The sequence below is a fragment of the Pteropus medius genome, unplaced genomic scaffold, assembly GCF_902729225.1.
Source record: "Pteropus medius unplaced genomic scaffold, Ma_sr-lr_union100, whole genome shotgun sequence".
Classification (NCBI taxonomy): domain Eukaryota; kingdom Metazoa; phylum Chordata; class Mammalia; order Chiroptera; family Pteropodidae; genus Pteropus; species Pteropus medius.
The window spans coordinates 25,411,525-25,430,895 of NW_024349801.1; the positions used below are offsets into that span (position 1 = coordinate 25,411,525).

Below are 19,371 nucleotides of genomic sequence, written 5' to 3' on the forward strand. Positions count from 1 at the left end.
TTTAACTTGTTCTGTTTGTCTTTATTCCTGATCTCTAGTTGCTTAGGAAGAGGTCTCTCTCCCTAGGGAGAGTAAGTTTATTCAACAGTAATAAGTACCTATGAATACCCCTTTGCAAAGGAATGAGGCTGAGAGAAAAGCAAAACTCTTTAGGTGTTTGAGAACTTAACAAAAGATAAGACATACATGAATTAATGGGGACGTTCATAAACTACTTCATGAAATTAGGGGGGAGTGGATCAAGAAGAGCTTTTTAATTTTTCTAATTGAACTGAATTTTAATTAAAATACTTCATAGGGTTTTTATAGTATTCAGGGTTTAACTTCCTACTTTTCTAAATCCTTTTATAGTATTCAGGGTTTAACTTCCTACTTTTCTAAATCCTTTTTATATTGTTGAAATCACTGCATTTTATATTTTGTCATTTTCATTGAAAATTTCCTATCTTTCCACTTGGTAATAGTCTATGGTGCTAATGGTGTTAGTGGTGTCACAGTATTCTGCCTTTTAAATATATCTTAATTTGTTGAATATTTTCCATATTCAACATTTAGATTGTTTTCCAGATTTTAAGTGTAAACAGTAATTGGGTGTTAATGAAAAATCAGTCTAGGTATAAAGATAGAAATATAAAATGTGTTAATCTTTAATAAGGACATAACAGCACTAAGTACAGTTTTTCTCAATACAAAACTTACTACTGTGGAAAAAAGCTTTTTTAAAAAGTTGAAACTATCAGTATGGTAGCCTAATCTCATTCCATTGCATTGTTTTCCTAATTGAGGTTCTTTTATTTTTAAAACAATTAATTTTTTTAATTTAACTTGAAGCTATAGTGTCATTAGCGTCCTTCCATCCTTGTTAGCCAGCGTTGGTATGACATTATACTGCTTTAAAAATTCTGTAACTGGGCTGTTCAGCAAGGTAGCCTTTAGCCACATGTGACTTAAAATTTAAAATTTATTTCTTCAGTTGCATTACTCACATTTCAAATATTAGTAGCCACATGGGCTGTTGGCTACTGTATAGGACTATGCAGATATATAGAATACTTCCATTGTCACAAAGTTCTGTTGGACAGCCATTCTGTAATATAGAATTATAGAAGCCTTGAAGTCTTCAGGTCTATTAATACAAATCACTTTTTTAAAGTCATTGAAAGCACTGCAGTTAGCAAAGCCTATTTTGTTAATCGTGAGTACCACTTCATATCAAAAATATATATGTGTGTGTATGTATATATATTTGATTGTTGAAACTTACCTTGATTATGACAGTTCTTTTAAACACATCATCAGTCAGGATTTAGGATGAAGGAATAAAAGCAGCCATCATTTCTTGCTTCAAGCCCCCTTTTCATCACCCACTTCTATATTCTTTTGTTGGCCTCATTAGAGCTGAGGGAAAGAAGTAGGAAGGGGGAGTGGGGAGAGGCTGAAGTCCTAGAGCAATTTACGTTTTTTTTAGTTGAATGGAGAATTAATGCTATCATTAATTGAACTAAAGAACTGTATTCATTCTCCCCTTCCACCCTCACCATTGTTGGATAAATGCTGTGGATGTGGAATATGATAAATAATCTAAACTTTTTCTTAGCTTTGTGTGGGAGGATTGTCATAACAGCGGCACACCAACAGACAAGCCCAGACTGCTCGCTCTTAGTGAAAATTACGAACTGCTCATCTATGAATTTAATTTGAAAGATGGACGATGTGATGGAACCATTTTATATAGCTATACTGAGGAGACATTGCAAAAGCTCATTGAAGATCAAAATATCAGTAAGTTACAGGTGGTCTTTCAGCATGTTTAAATCTGTGATATAACCATATAATTTTATATATTTCAGGAAAAATTAGAAGTGAATTCAGAGTGGGAAATCTTTCTTGTCCAATACTAGCCACTACCTATATGGAGTTATTAAGCACTTAAAATGTGGTTAATATGAATTAAGATGTCCTTTAAATGTCAAATACATACCATATTTTGAGGACTTAGTATGAAAAAAGTAAAATATCTCATAGGTTTTTGTATTAATTACATGTTGAAATGACATTTTGGATATGAGATAAATAATATAAAAATTAGTTTCACCTGTTTCTTTTTTCATTGTAGCTGTTTCTAAAAAGTTACATGTGTGGCTTGCATTTGTGGCTGGATAGTGCTAATCTAGACTGGTTACAGAGCTACTATGTCTCATCCTAGGCTGCAGGGAGCAGAAATCAAAGCACTCATTCTTCAGTTTTTTTAAGGCAGTAGTATACTTGTCACCCTTGATTTTAAGGTTTCTTCTTTTTCATTTTTAAAACAAGTCTGTGATTGTCCTTGTGGGGGTCCCATAGGTAAGTAGGCTTTTTCGAATCTTCTGGTGTGCTGTCGGACTATCCATAAACAAAAGGAGCAGAGACATTGTAGACTATCTTTATTCATTTTATCTACCTTCCAATGACTCCTTGCTTAGGTGGATATGAGTAATAACTGCCTAGAGTTGGACTGAGTTAAGTACTGTTTTTGTTTTGTTTTGCCTGTTGTATTATGTTTACAGAAAAATTTACCCATTGTAAAATTGTGACCAGTGAGTTTGAAATAATGTTCTTTTGTTTCATAGGTATTTCCTTATTATCTTTGAGAATTCTGTCATTTCACAATAACACATCATTATTGTTCATCAATAAACGTATCATCCTACGCATTATATTCCCTGAAAGAGATGCTGAGATTAGAGTACTCAACTGTTTCACATTACCCTTGCCTACACAGGCAGTGGACAGAATTATTGACACGCAGCTCTGCAGAGGAATTCTTTTTGTTTTGAGTAGTTTAGGTTGGATCTGTATCCTTGGTGGTAAAGATGTTGATATGCAAGGAAGGATGAACCTTTTTAGACTTTTAGTTTTAGGAAATTGGGATATAGGTAAATGATTAATTTTTCAGTAAAACTTTTTAGGGAAAAAGATCTTCATGAACTTAAAGTACTCAACTATATTGCTTTATATTCCATTTGAATATTTTCCAGTATATGCACATGGTTTTTCATAGTCATAATCATCCAACGTATTTATTTTTAAGTAATATATGCTCTGTATTATCCATTCAAATATGTTTATTATCTATTATGTGCTTGTTCCAGGAAGGATTTAGATAACGCTTAAGATACGATACATATATTTTCATGTATGAATATAAGCCACCTCTTATCACTAATGATTCCATCATCATATTAGTGAATTGTATGGTTTGCTTAACCACTTTTAATTTATTTTTGGAAAATATTACTGGTTTTTTATCTCTAGCACATCCATAGGTCATCAGCAAAATTATTTCAAAGGCTTGAAAAATGACCTGTTATATGATTTTGGAATTTTCATTTCTGAATTTAAAGGAACAGTTTTTCTATTTTAGATATATCAGTCTATATTAAAACTTCTTTTGTAAAAATGTCATAAATTATTGGATTAACGTCATTTTTATTGCCAGGTTATAGAACTGTGCTGTCCAATATAGCACTAGGCATGTGTGCTTTGAACACTTGAAATTGGCCAGCACGACTGAAGAACTAAATTCTTAATTTTACTTAATTACTTTAGATTTAAAAGCTGATACTAGATTTGGCTTTTAGAGAACTCTTAAGTATATTTGGAACAACTTTGATTGTTCCAAGTTCTCAAATGTAAATTTTATGAAGTCTAGATACAGATCAGTTATTTTCAGTGAAAATTGTGTCCAAATTGAGATATTCTATAAGTGTAAAATACCAGATTTTGAACACTTATGTAAAAAAAAAAAGAATGTAATATAATATCTCAATTTTTTAATATTGATTACATGTTGAGATGCTATTTCGCATTTACTAAGTTAAGTAAAATATGTTATTAAAATTAGGTTCACTGATTTCATTTTACTTTTAAATAAGGCTACTAGAAAATTTACAATAACAAACGTTTGGCTTGCACTATATTTCTCTTGGACAGCACTACTGTAGAACACTAGTAGAAAATATTACCATTGTCTCAGGGCCCGGCATAGAGTAGGTATTCAGCAAGTACTGTTGAATGAACTCTCCATCAGGTTGTTTATTGGGCCACCAACTTCATAGTCATCTGGTTACTATGATGGGGGCAACCTTAGTGTCCTTCTGTTACTATTCCTACAAGGTTGGAGCAATGAGGTCTATAGTTCTATCCATCCTGTGGTTTAAATGGTTAGGCATACTTAACACTGGCATTTTCTTTAACTCTAACTCAAAGACATATTTGACATGGTGGATGGTACACATGTAGCTCATGTGGATTTAACACTTCACCAAGAAGATATGTGTAATGAGCAGCAACAGCAGCCAGCCAATATTTCTTCCTTTATTTCACTGAAAGTGTCTCAAGACCTAGATGTTGTAGTGATTGTCAGCTCCTCCAACTCTGCAGTTGCTCTCAACTTAAATCTATATTTCAGGTATGTAAATTACTGCGATCTCAAATTTGAAGTAAATAATGAGAGCCATAAGAGATTAAAAATGTACTTGTTAGCTTTTTTATACTAGTTTTCGTCTTCTATTCAGTTAGATCATGTTCTTGTTACTACTTAATGAACTTATTACTTTATAATAATTTATGTAAATGACCACTAGCCACCTTTTTATTTTTGGATGTATATCAGAATTTTGATTGATTTATACGATATGTGTTATATATGGTTTATGTCATCATATAAGTGAAAAAGTAATCAAGCACAATTTTAAATGCCCTTGGCTGTCATACATTATCTACTCATCTCTTGCCCCACATTAGAGTAGAGGAGAAATGGGGTTTACTCTGCGTTAGAATTCTTTTGTGGCCCAGAGTCATGGCTTCCTTGGAGATTACTTATCTCTTTTAAGGAGTTTGATAAGATATTAAGCTAACTTTGTCCAGCTGAAGATTTTGTCTGGCGTTTCCCTTGGAGAGCCCATGCTTTTGACTCTCTAAATATATTAGTAAAAATTGAATGTTTATTTGCATTGCTTTTTTATTTAGATAGTATTCTAATTTCTTCAGATTTTATGTTTGAGAGGGGTATGTGTGTATGCGAATGTGTGCATGCACACGCACACAGTCGCCTATACATTGCAACTTGCTTATCTAAATGTAGGCCAGTCCACATTTAGTACTTTCAGTATTTACCATTATGATTTTTGGTCCTAACAATATGAATGAGATAAATAAATCCTAATAGTTAGAATGCACTTTGATAGGTTTTATTCCTTATTGCTTGGATCACAGAAAGGGTAAATTCATCTTCACATACCTATCAGAACTTTTCACCACTGTGATTTTTCACTTTTCTTTTTTGAATCTTTGAGCAGAGATGGTTAGCACATTCTCAGATTGTGTGATTGTTTACCAGTAGGCTGTTTTTATTGACTCGAACATACCTTGTATGTGTAGTTACCTCCTAATCAGTAAAAACAATTAGAAAACAATTTGTCAGGTGAGGAGGGAGGAAAGTCTACTCAGTCAGCTACTCTAATCCTTGAGTGTAGGGATCTCTTCCTCTGGATGTTTTGGCAGCACTCCAAAAGAACTCATGAGAGCACCAGGCACATTCTTTAGAACAATTTCATTGAACTTAGCTACTGTTAACATCAGCCAAAGAACTACTGTTCTGTTCCCTGCCGTAAATTTAGGGCTCTGTCCTGTCCAGCTAAATCAGTGATGTGTTTATTAATTATTTACATGAATGATCTTTAATATTTCTCTGGAGTTACATGAATGATCTTTAATATAATTTCTCTGGAGTTGACTGTTTTATTTTCTAAGGGTACTCTGAAATCTTAAAGTGTTTCTTTCAGTTTACCTTAGCTGTCCACTCTTATAGTCACACCCTGGGCTTTGTTATTATTTGAAACTGCTCCTCCCCCACATCACTTTTCTGTACATATCACTCACTGACCACAACCTTCCAAACTTTCCAGCTCACCTACTCAAGTACTTCTACTTCATCTGGCATTTGACCTCACTGGAATTTCCAATCTGTTGACCTTTTACTTTCCAGCCACTTTCTGTCTTCACTTCCCTCCCTTTTCAGCATAGGTTCCGTGACCCATCATTTCATTTAAAGGACTCTTGCATGTCCTTTAAAACTCTTGTTTCTGCCTTGTGGTAGTACTTGGTCTGACAAAATCTTTTTTTTTTACTCTGCCATTTCAGTTGCTGCACCCAACAACTAAGCACTTGTGAAAAAAACACAAAGAATAATTGATACTACTATAAGTTTACATTTGTGACCTTCAACTGGTCTCTCAATATTATCTGGAAATTTTGCAGTGATTTTGTTTTTCATGAATCCATTCTTTACAACAATGTTTTTAAGCCTCCATTTTCCTCAAACCTCTGTTCTCTTTACCCCCAATTCTTTGGTGGTAAACTTTGCCTCCTCTTTATAAAGGAAGTAGACCCCATCTATGGGAGCTCCTTTAGTTTCTCACATATTACAAACCTAGTTTCCTGCACTCATCTTCTATGTCTTCCCTCCTATTGCAATGGACAGATTCCCCTCCTTTAATGAAAACTCGTCCCTCTGTGTATGCCTTGGGTTCCATTTCTTCCTGCCTTCTCCATGTCCTCTTTTTTTGTATTTCCAACTTCTTAAGTATTAGGTTCACATCCAGTTAACCAGCAACTCCTAGCCATTATACCTCCTGAGTGTTTCTTGAACCTGTCCACTTAACTCCTCTGTCATCACTTTAATCCATGCCACTATCATCACTTACCCGAACTAGCTTAACAGCCTCATAATTGGTCTCCTCATGTCTGTTCATACCCCTCTCAAATCTATCCTCTGTAGAATAATCAGAGTGACGTTGTTAAAATTCATATTTTATCAGAGATATAGCCAGGTATCAACATCTGGAGGCAGATATATCCTTTCTCCATGTATCATCTTTCTCACTGTCATCCTGCCTTTTTTAACTTCATCTCGACAAATCTGTGTCAACATATTACCTTCAAATTATTGAAAGGATTAATAGTTAATAATTTAAGTGCTTGGGGAATTTAGATACCTACTTTTCTCCACCTAGCTACTCTTCTGCATCTGATTATATCACTTTTCTGCTTAAAACCTCATTACCTTTTTTCCCCACCAAGATAAAAACTAAAAATCCATAACCCATAAAGCTCTGCACTGTCTCCTGCCAACCTCTCCAGCCTCATCTTTCCTTCTCATTTACTATGCTTTAGCTACCCCAGCTTCTGTGTGTTTCTCAAATGTGACAGCCCTCTTTCTGCATATACTTTTCCACCTACACCCGTGCTCATACTTTGCCTTCCTAGTGTTTATGTATTCCCCTGTCTCAGCCTAAATCTTCTGTGTAGTGGTGGTATAGTGAATGATTAAAAACCTTTATGGTCACAATGACCTGGTTCAAATCTAGCTTCACTGTTTCTCTGAACCTTAGTTTACGTATCTATAAAGTGAGAGTATATTGACTTCATAGAGTTGTTGAAAAGCTTAAATAAGATAGTTTATGTAAAGTTCTTATCACATCTGCGGTATAGTAGACAATAAATGCTCTTATATCTTTATAAAACTCACTGCCCTTAAGGACCAGATTCTTTTTTTAAATTGAGATATAATTGACATATAACATTAGTTTCAGGTGTATAACATAATGACTAAATATTTGTATATATTGTGAAATGATCACAGTAAATTAGGTAGCATCCATCACCATACCTAGTTACAAATGGGTTAAATTCCTGCTATAGGAGATGGAGATAAAGAGTCCTATTCAGGATAACTTATTGTCTACACTGTTTCTTCTCTGTGACACACCCTCCTCTACCCCCTGAGTTTTTAATAACTTGTAGTAACACAGATTTGGATTTGATCACTATTTTTGACAATGGCTATTATTTTAAAATGTAGGCAACATCCAGGACACATACTGCGTGAAAGAACTCTACAAGACATTCCTATTGAAGGTCCTAAAGGGATAGATGAAGATGATCCTGTTAATTCTGACTACAACATGAAACTGACCAAGTTTTCCTTCCAAGTGGATAGGTACAGAAACCACCTTTTTGGATTTACTTTATTTCCATTTTTTGTCATGCTTAACTCCATACTTTTTCACTAAAGGTTTTTATAGAGGTAGACACTTTTTTTTTTTAAGAGCAGCTTGCTCTTGATTTAGTGTTTTGCTTAGTTCCTTTCACTTGTAACAGGTTTGAGTTCTACCCTATCTTCCAGGTCTTGGAAAGCCCAGCTATCATCATTGAATAAGACAATAAAGAGCTCCAAACTGGAGTTTTCCCATTGCGTTCCATGGTTCCAGGATATTTTGCATTTGGAGTTTCCTGAATCTCTTAACCACAGTATGAATGCGCCAAGCTGGCCTTTCATTCCACAGGACATAATGCACAGTCAGTATAATTTTCCACAGAAAGATCATACTAAGACCAGTGATCCAGGAAGAGCATGGAAAATGATGCACATCAGTGAACAAGAGGAACCCATCGAGCTTAGATGTGTGTCTGTGACAGGATTCACTGCACTGTTTACTTTGGCAGTGGAAAGGATGGGCTGCACCATTGTCCTTTGGGATTTGGAAACCCAGGGCATGCAGTGCTTTTTCCTTGGCCAGAAGTGTATTCCTATAGACAATAGTGGAGACCAGCAATTGTGCCTTGTTTTGACAGGTGAGAGAATGTCTTGTATCAGGTTGAAATCCGTTGCTGAGAAGTGTGCTTTCTTACTGTATTTTACTTCTGCTGCCCTGGTGGTATTAGTGTCCACTGTGTCCTCCTCTAAATGGTAATCTTTCATAGGGGACATTTGGTATAATTCTTGGTAATGTGTCATACGATTCCTGCCCAGCTACATGCTAATATAAGTCAGAGAAAGTTTAAGAGTAATAAAGGTTGATTTTTACTTGAGTAAGCTTCACTTAACTTTGGTACATGCAAAGGTTGCAAGCTGGCTGATTGTGGGCCTCATATGAACTGTAGATTTTTTTTTTTTTTTGGCATGTACTATCTACACTTTTAAATAAGATTTTATTATAAACATGTAAAATTAGAGAGTTTCACACAAACTCTGGATTCCAGCTGTTACTAAAAAATGATAAGATCTGGCAATATTAGACCTGCTTTCCTGCAGAATAATTTATGTGTTGGAGCCGAATTTGTTTCTTCAATGAACCATTTTTTTTCTGGTTAGGTTTCTCTTGCATGTGTCTCACCACCTGCTTGGAACCTGTAGGCATTTGGGTCTGTTATTTCAGACACACATTCATTCAGCATTTATGCCATAACCTCCTACAAAGCTATTGAATGTTGCAATTGAACTAACCATGCGTGTCTTCATTATCTCGATTTTGGCAATCATGTATTTCTGTGTGTCAAGACATGCTATTATTTCATTTTTGTAATCCAGCAATGTGACATCTCTGTAAATAGTTAAAAGTTCCAGGTATTGATTGTGCAAGATAGATAAGATATAAAATAAAAAAGTGAAATTTAGTGCTATTTCATAGAATGAGTTGTTCTTAGTAGACCACCTTAATGATCAGTGTTTAAAAAATAGAACTCTTCTTTAACATTGAAAATCATGAAAGTCATAATAGTAGCGGATGCCTAATAAATCTATTTGTAATTATAGTGCTTAAGTATTCAGTAATTAGAAATTAATTCCTGTAATAATCCTAAAACCTAAGTCCTGCTAATTTATTAAAACTTTTATTTTTCCTGTAGAAAATGGACTGTCTCTGATTTTGTTTGGTTTGTCTCAAGAAGAGTTTTTAAATAGACTAATGATCCATGGAAGTGCCAGCACTGTGGACTCTCTTTGCCATCTCAATGGTTGGGGAAGGTGCTCAATCCCCATACATGCCCTAGAGGTAACAATTAAATGTCTAAGGAACGTTGCTTGATTTTTTTTTTTCTGTACACTCTTATTTGACTGAAAGTTTAGGAGAATTCATTTAACCTAGCAGCAAAATGAACTATAGTTCACCTGTCTATTTGCTTAGTTCTGGCTATTTCATTACCCTAACATTGCTTAACAGTTTACCCTTTTGGCTTTAAAAGATATAAGATTATAATGAACACTATTTAAGGAAGAAAAAATTATAAGAAATGGAGGCAGCTATAAGCTGAAATGAAGTGGAAGCAAGTTATGGAAAGCTTGAACAGGAGTGATCTTTTATTCCTACCTTATAGTCCCTACTCTTCTAAAAAAGGATCCAGCTGTAGAAGTGACATCACCTAAATTTATATTGCATTTTCTAGATCAGAAATACTTTTATATGCATTATCTAATTTTGTCCTAAAATAACTACATGAGATGGGTTGGGTAGTTTTTATTCATTTCATTTTACAGATGAAAAATCTTAGGCTCACAGTGGTTAAGTGAATGGCCCATAGCCATGCTAATAAAGACAGCTATAATCAGAGTACTTTCTATTATATACACAGCCCCTGTGAAAGGTCAACAACTAGAAGTTTATAATATGTGCCAGTTTGTTTTTTAAATGACAACTTTACTGAGATAAAGTTCACCCATCTACACTGTACAATTCAGGAGCATTTGAGATCTTGCCCCCTTGGCATGTGTTGTCATTTTGGCTCAAGTAAATTCTTAAAAAATTCTCTAAAAATTAAGATTAAAAAAAAAAGTGTACATTTTAGTAGTTTTTAGTATATTCAGAGCTGCACAACCATCACCGCTGTCTAATTCCCATTTTTATCACCCCAAAAAGACACTCCGTACCTGTTAACAGTCATTTTCTATTTCTTGAGGCTCCTTAGTTCCAAACAGTAATCTGCTTGCTGTGTCTGGATTTGCCTGTTTTGGACATTTCATATGACTGGAGTTTTAAAATACATGGCTTTTTGTGACTGGCTTCTCTCACGTAGCGTGTTTTCATGGTTTATCCATGTTGTAGCATATATTACTACTTCATTCCTTTTTATGACTGAATAATATTCTGTTATATAAATATACCACATTTTGTTTGTCCATTCATCAGTTGATGGATATTTGGGTGATTTCTTCTTTTTAGCTATTATGAATAATCCTGCTATGAATAGTGGAGTACAAGTTTTTGTATTACCATATGTTTTCTTTTCTCTTGGGTATACAGCTAGCAGTGGAATTACTGGGTCATTTAACTTTTTGAAGAACCATTAAACTGTTTTCTATAGTGGCTGCACTATTTTATGTTCCCACCAGCAATGTATGAGGGTTCCACATGCATAGTTCCACATCCTCATTAACTCTTGTCTATCTTTTTTATTATAGCATCCTAGTGGTTGTGAAGTCAAAATGAAGTGGTATCTCATTGTGGATTTGATTCGCATTTTCCTAATGACTAAAGATGTTGAACATGTTTACATGTGCTTATTGGCCACTTGTATATCCCTTTGGAGATGTGTCTATTTAAATCACTTATCCATTTTTAAATTGAGTTATTTGTCTTTATTGTTGAGTTCTAAGAGTTCTTTATATGTTCTGGATACTAGACCTTTGTGAGAGAAATGATTTGCAAATATTTTCTTCTGTGGATTGTCTTTTCATCTTCTCAGTGGTGTTCATTGAAACATAAATTTTTAATTTTGATGAAGTAAATTTACTTTTTTTTAAAGTTATTTGTGCTTTTGGTGTCATATCTCAGAAACCATTGCCTAATCTGAGGTCATGAAGATTTACTCTTATAAGAGTTGTATAGTTTTAGCTCTTATGTTTAGATTTATGATGCATTTTGATTAATTTTTGTATGTGGTCTGAGGAAGGAATCCAGCTTAATTCTTTTGTATGTGGATATTCAGTTGTTCCAGCATCCAATATTTAAAATTTTACATTTATATAAGACAAAATATCACTGTATAAAATTTGAATAATAGGGGAAAAAAGAAAATTTGTTACCTATAAATCTATTATCCAGAGGTAATCATGTTTACCATTAGAGTTATTTCCTTATACCTGTTTTTTCCTAAGTGTTAATAATCAGGTTTTATCTCATTAATCTTAACCCTATAGGTAAATACCGTTATTATCCCCATTTTATAAATGAGGGAACACAGGAAATAATTCAGATATTCATGGACAGTAGGTGATAGCGCCAGGATTCATGGACAGTAGGTGGTAGTGCCAGGAACCTAGGCAGTGTGACTCCAGAGCCTCTGCCCTTATACAATGTATGTGCATGTCTGTGAGTTTAATTAGAATTGTATCAGATATACAAGTGAATATGATTTAAGTGATAATAATAAAATGAATACTCTTATACCCACCATCCAGCAAGAACTAGATTATCAGCAATATTTTTTAATGTGTGCCCCTCCCCATCCTCTTCTTTTACCTCGCCCAGCCTCGGTTAACTGCCATTCTGCAAATTTTAACCATTCCCTTGCTTTTCTTTATCTTACCCCATATAACTGTATCCCCAAGTAATGTTTTTTAGTTTGGGCTATTGTTGAATTTTGTGTACAGTAGAATCACTGTGATTCTTTTGGGATTTGCTTTTTTTTTTTCCACTCAACCTGATTTTTTGGTGATTCATCCATGTTGTTTTAAATCTTTAAAAATTTTTTATGATTCATCAAGTAGGTTTTATTTTTTTCTTTTCTCTTTTTCTTTTTTTCCTCCCCTCTCCTCTATCCTCCTCTCTCCTCCCCCCATCCATGTTTTTTGTATAACTAGTTTATTCACTTTCACCTCTGTGTAGTATCCTATTATATGAATATTTCTTTCTTTCTTCAACTTTATTTCCAGTTGTTTGCTGTTATAAAAATTGTTGCTATAAACAATTTCTTAGGCATCTACTGCAGCACCTGTGCAAGAGTTTCTCTATTATGGTAGTAGAATTGCTGGGCCATAGGACATGTGCCTCTTTAACTTTACTAGATAATACTGTAGTTTTCCAAAGATATTTTATCAGTTTACGCTCTCACCAGCAATACATGTAAGTTCTCATTGTTGTCTTTGCTAATACTTGGTATATCCAGAATTTAAAACATTTTGCTGGTATGATGGGTTTTAATTTGCATTTCCCTGATTAAGGTTGAACATCTTTTAATATATACATATGTACATTTATACACACACATATACACATATATGTTCACACATATATGACATTTAAATTTCTTTGGTAAAGGTCTTTTGCTTATTTTTCTCTTGAGATGTTTGTCTTTTTTTTAATGGTTTGTAGTGTTTGATATGTTCTAGATACCAATACTTTGTTATAAGAGTGGTGAATATATTCTAGTCTGTGGCTTGTCGTTTTGTTTTCCTCATGAGGTCTCTAATTTTAATATAGTTCTAAATTTTAATGTAGTTTAATCAGTTTTTTCTTTATAGCTTGTGACTTCTATCCTGAGGTCACAGATATGTTTTCGTATTTTTTCCTAAGTTTTTCTTATGACTTTCACATTTAAGTCCTTTTCCATTTGTTATGCATGGTGTGAGACTGGGACCTATCCCTCTATCCCCCATATTGATCACCATTTGTCTCAGCAGTTTTTTTCAAAAGTCGTTTTACAGCTGATCTAAAATGTCTTGCCAAGTTTCCATATATGCATGAGTTTGTTTCCGGCTCTATTCTGTTCCATTGGTCTTTGTCTATCCTTAGGGCAGTTCTATCCTGTCTTAATTATAAATCGTTTAGTATTATTCAGGATGTTTTTGTTATTTTCTCTTAACTCTCTTTCATATTTTAGGATCAACTTGTCCAATTTCATGAAAAGTTGTTAGGATTTTAATTAGAATTCCATAAATCTTTATATCAAGTTGGGAAGGATTGACATCTTTAAGATATTTGATAATCCTATCCACAAACATAATTTCTCTTCCCATTTTTTTAGGTCTTTATTAATGTCTTTCTATAAGATATTACAGTTTTTATATTAAGAGCTTTTGATATCTTTTGTTAGCTTTATTTTTAGTGTGTTTATATATGTAAATACTGTGTATATTTATATATGCATACATATTTATATTTAAATGCTATATGTTAAAATATATAGTATATTTTTTATTTGTTTAAATACTGTATACAAGTTATTATAAATGGTATATTTTTAATTTACATTTTGTTAGCAGCGTAAATACTTTTTTATATATTGAGTTTTGTATCTAGCAAATTTGCTAAATTCTCGTTAATTGTAATAATTTACTTGTTAGATTTTATTGAAGTTTCTGTATAGGTAATCTACAATTTAACATCGAAATAATACAATTTTGTTTCGTATCTTCAAATCCTTATTCTTTTTTACTTTTTTTCCTTGTCTTATTTTGCTGCTGGAACCTTTAGTATAATAGACCCAGAAGTTATAGTGGTCATCCTTATCTTACTCCTGATTTTAAAAAAGTACACTTGTAATATCTCTCTATTAAGTTGTGTGTGCGTATTAAGGAAACCTTTAGAAGATTAAGTTCTCTTTTTTTTCCAGCTGTGAATTTTTATCATGAATGGGTACTGAATTTTATTGAATGCTTGTTCTGAATCTATTGAGATAATGAAATGAATCATTTCCTTTAATCTATTACTGTACTAAACCACATTAATCAATTTTATTATTTTCATGATGAAATATAACATGTATTAAAGAGTATACAGGGGAGCTTTTGAGATCTTGCTTCCCCGGCATGTGTCATCAGTTTGGCTCAAATAAACTCTTATAAAAATTCTCAAAAAAAAGTATACAGAATATATATAGTTTAACAAATACTTACAAAGCAAAAAATTTTTAACAATCACCTAGGTTAAGAAATAAAACATTACTAGCACTCAAGAAGCTCCTGTACCCTCTACTAGTTTGGATATTAAATATTCAGTTTATGTTCTTTTAGAGGATATCCTAGTGACATATAATGTGCATATTTAAATTATCAAATCCAAAGTTAATAACTTTACCCTTCTGGATAATACAAGGCCATTACATGCTTTAATTTCATGTACTCTTTCCTTATTTGTGTTGTTATTGCTTTTTTTAACCATGTTAAGTTAAACATCATTATTATGTATTTAGGTTCATTTCTTTTTACACAAATGTTATACTTTTTTTTTCATTTCTTTTCACATTTTAGACCTTCCCTCTGCCTAAAAGTGTATCATTCAGAATCTGCATTAGTAAGGAACTGCTGAACTCTCAGCTTTCATCTAACTAATGATACCTATTTTGCTCTCATTTTTGAACAGTATCTTTGTTGAGTATAATTCTAGACAGGCATTTGTTTCAGCACATTCATGATCACTTTTTACTGTGTTCTGGATCCCATTGTCATTTGAGAAGTCAGCTGTTGTTCCTTTGAGGGTAATCTTTTTTTCCCTCTTCAGGTTACTGTTTTTTTGTTTGTTTGTTTGTTTGTTTTTAGGCGATACAACCCTTGGTTGACCTCACAGATTGCAAGGACCTTGTCAGTTTACAATCCCTTATTTTTAAAAAATTTTTACGCCTACAGCACCTGGTCTTCCTAAGTGGTCTCCTATCCAAGTACTAACCAGGCCCAACCCTGCTTACCTTCTGAGATCAGATGGGATCAGGCTTGTTCAGGGTAGCATGGCCATAGACTTCAGGTTACTTTTGTGATCTTTTTGGTTTTTTTTTGTGTTCTACTATGTCACTGTGATTTTATGTCTCACTAATGAGTTATAGTCCTCAATTGGGAAAATATTGGTCTATATGATGTTTTTTAAAATTTGTTGAAACTCAGTTTCTAGCCCCTAAGTACTCAGTTTTTATAAATGTTCCATGTACTTGAAAACTAAATGTGTATTTTCCAATTGTGACAATAGTACTTCAATCAGAAGTAGACTTTCCATACTTTTTTTCTTAAGCTCTATGAGTCTTCATTACATAGTGAGTAATTTCTTTATTTCTCTTAGCTCACTAATTTTTTTTTCAGCTATGTCTACTGTGCTATTAAACACATGCACTGAGTATATAATTTCAATTTTTACATTTTTATTTCTAGAATTACTGTTTGGTCATTGTTTTTAAATGTTTTTTCAAATTTTTCAAATTATACAGAAAAATTGCAAAAAAATAGTAAAGTGAACATCCAGTTATCTTTCACCTACATTCACCATCTTTTAACATTTTGCCACATTTGTTTTAATTGTGTGTGTACTTTTCATTTTGCTGAACCATCTGAAAGTTGCAAACTTTATAACTCTCCACTCTAAGTACTTTAGCATATATCTCCTAAGAACAAGAATATTCTTTTATTTAATCATACATAATTTGATTTTTTTCCTCCTACCACCCAGAGCAAAGACATAGTTTGTTGATAGTCTTCCCCTGGGGGCAATAATTTTTCTAGTTCAGCCCTTTTCAAGCATGTCAATTTGCATGGACCCTAGGTTTATTCTCTTTTCCTCTATACATAACTTCCACCAGTACCTCTTCCTCCAATTTGCCTGGTCTGTTAACAGCCAGATTTGGCCCATTGGTTCTCACAGTGTTGTCCCAAGAGCAACACATCACCATCATCTGAGAATTTATTAGAAACGCAAATTATCAAGCCCTACCTCAGACCTATGAAATCAAACTCTGGGGGCAGGGCTCAGTAATCCACATTTTAACAAGCTCTTTAGGCGATTTTTACTCATAGTATTAGGAGTGGCAAAGTTTTTCTATAAAGACCAGGTAGTAAATATTTTAGATATTGCAGGCCATGTGGTTTCTGTTAGAACTATTCAGCTGTTATTGTAGCCACTTAAAATATAAGTGAATGAGTATGTCTGTGTTCCCATAAAACTACCTTAACAAAAACAGGCAAAGGCTGGATTTGATTGGCGAACTTTAGTTTTCCAACTCTACTTTAGTGCATCGGAGATCTGCAGATTACTTTAGGCAGCAGTTGGCTTTAGAGCTCACTTTTCTGGATTTGTCTCTCCTTGTTTTTATCCCCTGAGAGTTTTTCTCTGCTCTGTTCAACTGAGCATTTAAAGATATATACACACTTTTTTTTTTTTTTTAATCTGTGTTAAATGATCTCTCTAGAGAATTTCCTCAAGATACCTCGTGAGAAATGGGAGTCTGTTGTTGGCCTGCTTTTCAGTTAACTTTATACCATACCGCTTTAACGTTTTAATTCAGATAGACTATACCTTAATTGTAAGGATGATCTTCAAGAACCTAGTTTTCAATGGTTTTGAAATTACGGAACAATAGCAATGAAAGAGTTTTCTTGTCTAACCTCCTGTTTCTACTGAAGCAGAAACTGATGTTCAGTAGGTTACAGAGACTTATCCTGATTGCATAATTAGTCATTTTCACAATCCTACTAGAACCCAGCTACTCCTGCAAGATAAAGATAGCCTTGTGTCTCCTTCAGTCTCAGCACATTTAAGTTCTTTTTTTTTTTTTTTTAAATCTGTTTTCTGGTTTTTTTTTCTATTATAATTTTTTTCTGATTTTCTCCCATTTCAGGCCGGTATAGAAAATCGTCAGCTAGACACAGTAGATTTCTTTTTGAAGAGCAAGGAAAATCTTTTGAATCCATCCTCAAAATCATCTGTATCTGATCAGTTTGATCACTTTCCATCCCATTTATATTTAAGAAGTAAGTAGAATAAAGATGTCTACATTAGCATTTATCATTTTATCTTTTTAATCACTTTCAAATTATTGTTGTGTTTTCTTATGACTTATTTACTTGCCAAAACTCATTCATGAGATTTTATATAGTCTGTGGAAACTTGAGAGAGTTGTGAGAATCTATAAATGTTCTCATTCTAAGCGAGGTGTTTATTGTTTATATCCTTTACTGTGCTTTGTATTTTTAGTATGCAAGGAAGTGCTCTTTCAAATTTGAGATTTTTATTCAAAAGAGAATGAAATTCATTTGCAAAATTGCCTATCCTTGCAAGTGTTTGAAATGTATAGTGACAGTACAGCTGGCTGAGTTATGGATTGAGACTTGTTATAAAAATTTTCAGCCTGACTCTTCTGCTACATTACCAACACTTTTCAAGATTTTGGCTTTCCTTTTCAGTGAACAAGAAAGCTAGCTTTTATTTTTGGACTGGGTAGCCATTTACAGATCTTCTCAGAGGCATAGGGTAATAAAGTATGTTTCCCTCTGTACATGTTTATAATCTTATAATTTTTTTATTTGATTATATACTATAGATATCATTCTTGTTAATAATGGATATACTTATTTATGGGATTGTAGACATTTGGTCCTGTCCCAAATATCCACAGAGACGTTTGGCTCATATCCAAATGTTCTTGAAATTTGGTCCCGTCGAAAACCTCCATGAGCATATTTGGTCCATACCAAGTGGTCTTTGATATTTGGTCCTGTCAAAAAAGTTCATGCTTAGGAAATGTCCCTACATTCAGACAGCCCATAATACTTATTTATACTTTGGGTTTACAGGATTAATACATAAAAAACATTATCATGTTTTACTGGTCCAATAATTGTGTTGTGGCTGTATTAACGATAATAACATTTCTTGCCTCAGTAGCCTAGCTGGTAATGGCACATGGAGTTAGGTAGATGAGTTGGCATGGACCAAATGTCTCCTTGGATGTTTTGGAAAGGACCAAATGTCCTTCAAGGATTTATGGTGGCATAGAATTTCATTGTATGGGCTGTACCATAATTTACCCAACCAAACTTCTGTTAGACATTTAGATGGATTCTAATTTTTACTGTTGTTTGCAGTGTGCTATAAATGCTGTGTGTGTATAATTTCACATATGTACAGTTACTTAGGATAAATTTCTAGATGTGGAATTTCCAGGTCAAAGAGATACATAATTTATATTCTTAAATACTTTGATAAGTTGTCCTTTAGAAAAGTTTTACCAATTTGTACTCAATGTGAAGAAAATGACTACTTGCTTTTTCAACATCAATATAGTATTAGTTTACTGAGAATGTGGATTAGAAATTTTCTTTTTTAAAAGCATTCTGTTTTGTTTTGAGTGCAGAGTTTGGTATTCTCCCTTTTGAACTGCAGACTTTTTTTATGCTCCAATTTTTTTAAATCTCAAATTTATGGAAAAAGTTCAAGTTTGTAGTGGTAAGTGAGGCTCCATCAGCAAGCATATGGTCATTGTTCATTTCTCCTGCTCTTTGGTGGTCTGTGATTTTTTTTGTCACTTTATTCTTACCTGCATTGCTCTACCCTGAAGGACAGGCGGATGAGTCTGGAAATAAGCATGGGAAAAGCTTTACCTGCTCTCCTGGGGTAAAACCCATGTTTCTCATTAATCCCATTTAAACAAATACAGTCCTAGAGCTGATGTTGAGATAAACAGGAATCACTTCACTAGGGCCTGCAGTTAACAAATGGAGGATTCAGGGGCCCACGCTCCTTTCTTTCACCCGCATGTTTTAAGAGAATGGTTTAGGAATCAGACTGGCTTTTA

The 19,371-nt window shown here is 33.6% G+C and overlaps 1 protein-coding gene and 1 non-coding gene across 3 annotated transcripts in view; one reads left to right on the forward strand and one right to left on the reverse strand.

Moving 5' to 3' along the window:
- The window catches only part of SPG11 (SPG11 vesicle trafficking associated, spatacsin), a 76,517-nt gene that overhangs the window by 988 nt on the left and 56,158 nt on the right, over positions 1 to 19,371 (forward strand). For both annotated transcript variants that reach the window (XM_039888263.1, XM_039888262.1), the window contains exons 2-8: positions 1,598 to 1,782; positions 2,610 to 2,834; positions 4,249 to 4,450; positions 7,904 to 8,041; positions 8,228 to 8,676; positions 9,730 to 9,875; positions 17,416 to 17,548. In XM_039888263.1, the coding sequence (XP_039744197.1) occupies positions 1,598 to 1,782; positions 2,610 to 2,834; positions 4,249 to 4,450; positions 7,904 to 8,041; positions 8,228 to 8,676; positions 9,730 to 9,875; positions 17,416 to 17,548 (1,478 nt within the window). The remainder of the gene's footprint in view (positions 1 to 1,597; positions 1,783 to 2,609; positions 2,835 to 4,248; positions 4,451 to 7,903; positions 8,042 to 8,227; positions 8,677 to 9,729; positions 9,876 to 17,415; positions 17,549 to 19,371) is intronic.
- On the reverse strand, positions 15,434 to 15,552 carry LOC120581078 (5S ribosomal RNA). Its single transcript, XR_005647143.1, has one exon. It is a non-coding gene; the product is annotated as a 5S ribosomal RNA (ribosomal RNA).